The following is a 6,390-nucleotide window of genomic DNA, read 5'->3' as shown; positions in this document are numbered from 1 at the left end:
TAACCTGTGTGCAGGACCTTCACCTAATGCAGGAGGTATACGGTCCCACTAGGGGGAATGCCTTACTGGACTTGGTGTTGGCTACGGGGGAAGACCTGGTAGGGGAGCTGCAGATTCGTGGTCACCTTGGGGACAGTGACCACGAATCATAGGATTCATAGTAAAACATAGTAAATCATAGGAACTGCATCACCTTTTGGGTATTCAAATGCTACCATCTCCAGAACTTCTGAAAACTGGGTTACTTGTTTAGAGGCTTAAATATGAATTTAGGAGCCTGAAATTAGGTATGCATGTTTGTAAGCTGTACTATAAATAATAAATTCAGAAAGAGAAAATGTGGTCAGCTAATCAGCTAAATATATCTGCACTATATTGGCATATTGGGGTTTATCAGCATCAGAATCCTATACTTGTTTAATGTGCATACTATATCTTGATAACACACAAGTAGACTATGAGTGCCAGGATGTCTTAGAACTTCAGTCTTTATTGAAGTCCTAGTCATCCAGTCTTCATTAAGACAATGGGTATATTTCCTCATAAGGCGGAGGTGAGAAGTTGTCACAAATTTCTTCTAGCAATTCTTCTGGCTCGTCAGGATAGTCATCTGATCTGCAAGTGAGAGAAACAAAAGAGGTGACATGTTATACAAAAAACACACTCGTACCCACTGGCATAACAAGCAGAGATGGTGCCTAGGGCAAATCCTGCAGGGGGACACACAGTTTGTGAGAGCAGGAGGGGGTGCATGTGGGGTTGTAGGAGTCTGAGGGTGAGAAGGATGTATGGTTCCAAGAGTAGGGTGCAGGGGAGCACAGCAATCTTACCCATGCCAGTAGTCCCCGACATAACTGCTGCTGCCATGGCTGCATGCTCCACCTACTTTGGCTGTTGCTCTTAAAGCAGCAGCAGCTGTAAACTGTTTTGGTGTTCCCAGCATGGGTATGCTGTTGGGGCATGGCCTCTGCAGGAGTGGGGAGCAGGTGCCCCTCTTGCCCACTCCTAGTAATGCTACTGCTCATCCCTAGCTGCCTGTTCCTGACAGCAGTAGGAGTTTTGCTGAAGAAAATGTGGGATGAGGTCTAACGCTACTGTGATGATTTTTTTTACTTTTCTAGTAAAAATGCCAAGATGTTAATGTTCATACTAGCTTTGTCTATCACATGTGTTGGCAAATATTATTAGTTAACCAGGATCTCCACAAGTGACCTTCAAAAAAACTTTAAAAAGCTTATCTTCTCTTCTAAAGGAATTAATTTTTAACACCGCCTACAGTTGTTTTTTAAAGGAAAAAATATAACAGATAGATATGAAATGATTTCCTTTTGTCTTTTATTATGGCAACTTTGCACTACTCTTATAACATCCAAATCAATGATTCAATCAATACCAATAAGGGAAACGAGAATAAGGACTGGAAGCTTGCACACAGTGGGATTGGAAATCCATTGTCACTAAGGAGAACATCTGCTACAGAACAGATGCTTTCATTATCACAGGAAGGTTGTTTCTGAATTGGCTGTGCTACTATGATCATATTACCATTACAGTGAAACTGCTTTAACAAAGAAAATGACCAGCTTATTATCTCTAGGTGAATGATAGTACAGCCAGTAAGGGAGAGGACTGGAGAGAAGCAAATAAACCCCACACATGCACACAACAGGGAGGAGTTTGCACAATGACAAGGTCTGTAAAGACTAAAAATACTATATAGAAACTGAATATTTACAATCTTCAACATTATTTTAAAATATCTGTTATGGCTCCTGTTGCCTTTATAAAGTAAATCATAGGAATTTTCTCAAGAAGCACTATAGCATTTATACACATTATAATAATGCTTTGCAATGTGTTATACATACCAAATAACAGCTTTGCAATTTCACAGCACTGTATACAGACCAAGTAAAAAACACATCAGAAGACATACCTCTGATCCATTGTGTCACCTACTAGATAGGCAGGATAGTTCTCATCTTCAGTAAAAGCTGGATTTTCCAGAGGGTACACAGTATAGTACTGGGGAGGGCTTGAAGTAGGAATTGTTGATTCACCTGAAGAAGAAACACTACGACACCCAAGCACTGGGTGCAGATGGGCTGGATTCATAGTGGTTCCCTCCTGGGCTGAATAAGGAGGAGGGATGTACTGTACCACTGTAGCACCATGAAAAGTGATAGGTTGGTTAATTCCAGTAAAAACAAAGGACTGTCGACTTGGAATCTGGTCCATATCTGATGCACTTTCATCACTTTCTTTGCACAATTTACATGTAAGCATTTTAAATTTGCACACAGCAATTAGAATAAAAGTCACGCTAACAGAAAGCAGAATCGGCCCTAATAACTGAGTCCACTCCAGGTGAGTAATGCCTTCATATCTGATCCAACCCATCACTGTGAAAGTGATCCCCACCAATCCCAGAAACACACCTGAAAAGAACACAGTAGCACCAGCTTTGTCATCATCTGACACCAGGGCATCAGATCTGCTAGGCTGATAAGGTGTGACAGAAAATACATTGAGAGAAAAATCCTCTACATTATTGCTGTTCTGCTCCATTACAATATGCCATATCTCTTTTGGCTTATGTGTGAGAGAGTCTGTAAGAGTCCCTGCATGTCATGCAAAGCCAAAAGGTTCAAGTTAGTTATATAAGAACTTTGTGCATGTATGATTAACAGAGTACATCATGTGAAGGACTAAACTTTGCTTAGAGGAATAAAGGTCTGGGAAGTGAAGCCTGAAGTGCTTTACTTAAAATGCCTTGAATTATCTATTGCAATGTTGCTTGCTTGTGAGATGGCTTGAATATTTCACGTTATTTGTCCCCCTACTTGTCCTATTCTTTAATTTTGGCACTCACCCACAGTAGCTCTCAGTGCCAGTGCAGGCCAGGACAGACAAAGCTGCAGAGACCATTGCTTAGCCTGGGCTTGCTGCCAGCTGATGTCTCTAACATAATCAACAGCAAACATTTAGTTAATAGCACTATGATTACTTGGTTATTCTCCTTGGAACAATGATTTGCACAACCTATATCTGTAGAAAAACACCACATTCAGCAGCATGATATTTATAGCAAAGCCTGCAACTTCTATCACAGCTCTGGCAGGTGTCCAGAACTTCCTTGATTATAAAAAAAGAAATCATTAAAGCCAAATTTTGGATGTTTTGTCAAAATTAAAGTGAGTGGGTGGGAGAGGATGTAAAATGGGATGGTAGGTGTTGAACACACCACACAAAGTTCCAGAAGTTAATAAAATGGTCTTTTTTTTCTTTAAGCCTTATTACATTTGAAAAGCTGGGCTAGATTTATGAAGGTGGCTCAGTTATGCTATAACTGCTCTATAACTGTTGACATTTTTACAACAGTTCTGCCAAGTTGGAGGAAAACTTTACTTTGACCTACTCCTCAACATTGCCTACTCGGCAGATGAATTAAAAGAGAAGCCTGCTATACTTTCCACTGAAACATTAAACTAATTGAAGTAATGACCTTGCCCTATAAGGCAAATCCTATGGTCAAGAGCATCCAGAACATTTATTTTTCTGTTATCACATGTGAACTGTTTTGTTTGGACTAAATGGATGTAAGAAAAATAATCAGTCCCCACAACTTTTGGCTTTAGACATTTATTGCTAAGAAATATGCCACTTTTAGCATAATTTCTCTGACTTCTTTTTAAAACAGTTATGATAGCCCTTCCAGGCATGACAGTGCCAGTTTTAACACTGGGTCTCGGCAAAAAAACATAATACAGGTTTCTATTGCTTGTCTGCACATACCCAAGCAGTTGAAAGACCAGTTTTTACTCCTCAAGGGCTTATTGTTCTCCCACTAAAGCTAAGGGAAAAATTCCCATTGACCCCAATTTAAGCAGGATCAAACTCTAAACCAGAATACACCGAACCAAGTCCCACAACTTTTTATGATCAAAGGCCTCTTAAAATGAAAGTGAATCTCTCTAGGATCTGTTATTCAAACTGTCTATTTATCAAACTGCTTTGAAAGAGAGCAACTCTGGTGAGGACACTTTAACAAAAACTACTTGGTGTAATTCTTCACAAGGAGGAAAAGAATCCTCCGAGTAGTCAACTATATAGTAATGAATATAGTTTTGCTCCCACACAGGAGTATACACCTTAATGGAATAAATAATGTTATTTCCTTTTCCAAACAACTTTGTTTTAACAAAGTTAAGACTGATCATCAGGGATCTGGGTTTTCCATTTGCCATGGAAATGATGGGCTGCACCCAGAGAGTAGTGGTGGACGGGTTGTACTCAACCTGGTGAGATGTGAGCAGTGGGGTACCCCAGGGCTTGGTCCTCGGGCCCGCACTGTTTAACATCTTCATCAGCAACTTGGACAAGGGGGTGGAAAGCACGCTGTCCAAGTTTGCTGATGACACTAAGATGTGGGGTGTGGTAGACACACTTGAAGGGAGAGAGAGGTTGCAACTAGATTTAGACAGACTACAAAAGTGGGCAGACAAGAATAGGATGGGGTTCAACGTAGACAAATGCAGGGTGCTGCACCTTGGGAGAAGGAATCCACAGCATACATACAGGCTGGGGAGTTCCCTTCTTGAAAGCACAGAGGCAGAAAGGGATCTTGGAGTCATTATTGACTCCAAGATGAACATGAGCCGCCAATGCCAGACCGCAGCCAGCAAGGCCAGCCATACCTTGTCATGCATCCAAAGGTGCATCTCAAGCCGGTCCAGAGAGGTGATACTCCCCCTCTATGCGACTTTGGTCAGGCCACAGTTGGAGTACTGCGTCCAGTACTGGGTGCCGCACTTCAAAAGGGATGTGGCCAGCCTGGAGAGGGTTCAGAGGAGGGTCACCCGCTTGGTGAGAGGGCAGCAGGACAGGCCCTACGAGGAGAGACTGAGGAACCTGAACCTGTTCAGCCTCAGCAAGAGGAGGCTGAGGGGGGAGCTGGTGGCTGCCTACAAACTCATCAGGGGAGATGAACAGCAAATAGGCAGAGCCCTTTTCTCCCCAGCACCACCTGGGGTGATGAGGAACAATGGTAATATGATGATGGAGAATAGGTTTAGGTTAGAGATCAGAAGGCAATATTTTACAGTTAGGGTGGCCAAAATCTGAAACCAACCTCCCAGGGAAGTGGTCCTCACCCCTACCTTGGGCAAATTCAAGAGGAGGTTGGACGATCACCTGTCTGGGGTCTTGTGAACCCAGCATTCATTCCTGCCTGTGGCAGGGGTCAGGCTAGATGATCTGTTCAGGTCCCTCCTGACCCTAGCTACTATGAAACTATGGAAAAATGTGGTAAAACCAGGATTTTCTCATTTTAAGCAGAAAAACCTGGATTTTCTCATTTTAAGGGGGACAAAAACATGGGCTTTCTCCTTTAAAAGAGAAGAAGGTGGGAAACAGCAGGTTCCCCCTTGCAGGCTGGCAAAGGGGTAGCAGGAGGAGGGCAACGAGCACCATGTGCATGTGCACACATACACCAGCATGTGGCCACCAGGCAGCCTGGAGAGCAGCTCCCACAGGTAAGTCTGGGGTGGGGGGTAGGAATTGAGGCCCCCGTAGTGAGGGAGAAAGGGAGTTGGCCAAGGCTGGTGCAGGGCTGGAGCTGCAGCTGCTCCCAGCCTGGGTGGTGTGTGGGGCTTGCTGCCTGGGGCCAAAATGCATGGCTGCAGGGCCCCGGCAGGGAGCAGGACAAAGCTGTGGGTGACTTGTCTGAGTGGCAAGAGGGGCCAGCTCCCGGCCGCTGCATGAACTCCGGGTGAGAACATGGCGGGCACTTTTTGCGTGGGGCAGGGGTGGGCTGCCTGCTGTGGGCTCAGGCTCCCCACCCTGCTGCCCTCCACCCTGGGCCTTCCCAGCCCAGCAGGCGGGACCCAGCATGGCAGGGCAAACCAGGGTTGGGCAGGGAAGCTCAATGCTGCTATCGCGAGCCCTGTGCTGCCATGGCGAGGTGTCTCTCCACTCCTCTCCCTCCCTGGCAGCAACTCTGCCACCACCCCTGCTGCTGCTGGGCAGGCAAGGGATGCCTTGCCATGGCAGCCTGGGGCTCACAGTGGCGGCATCAAGCTCCCCCACCCCACTTTACCCTGAAGCACCAGGTTCTACCTGCTGAGCCACAGAGGCCCTGCGGGGAGGGCAGCAGAGCAGGGAGCCCTTATCTGCTCCCCCACTCCACGCTCTGCTCCGCTGCAGCAGCCACCACTTCCCAAGAGCAGCAGCCAGGACTTGGGCGCTACTGCAGAGGACGGGGGCTGTGGACCCGGGTCTCTAGCTCTGTAGCCCTGGCAGCCGGGGCCCACCTCTGGCAGGGCTGGGGAGGCAGGGGGTGGTTGAGGAGTGAGGGGCACCAGAAGGGTTGGAGATGCTGTGGGTTGGCAG

At 45.8% G+C, this 6,390-nt stretch overlaps 1 protein-coding gene across 1 annotated transcript; it reads right to left on the bottom strand.

Moving 5' to 3' along the window:
- Positions 1-470: 470 nt before the first annotated feature.
- On the bottom strand, positions 471-2,643 carry TMEM174 (transmembrane protein 174). Its single transcript, XM_006263834.3, has 2 exons — positions 1,937-2,643; positions 471-615 (listed from the first exon to the last, which is right to left on the bottom strand). Exons 1-2 carry the CDS (start codon positions 2,566-2,568, stop codon positions 519-521), a joined length of 729 nt encoding a protein of 242 aa, XP_006263896.1. The 5' UTR covers positions 2,569-2,643; the 3' UTR covers positions 471-518.
- Between the last annotated feature and the right edge of the window lie 3,747 nt (positions 2,644-6,390).

This window comes from Alligator mississippiensis, chromosome 3 (assembly GCF_030867095.1).
Source record: "Alligator mississippiensis isolate rAllMis1 chromosome 3, rAllMis1, whole genome shotgun sequence".
Classification (NCBI taxonomy): Eukaryota; Metazoa; Chordata; order Crocodylia; family Alligatoridae; genus Alligator; species Alligator mississippiensis.
The sequence above is the reverse complement of the archived record's forward strand: the minus strand, read 5'-3'. Positions and strand labels throughout refer to the sequence as shown.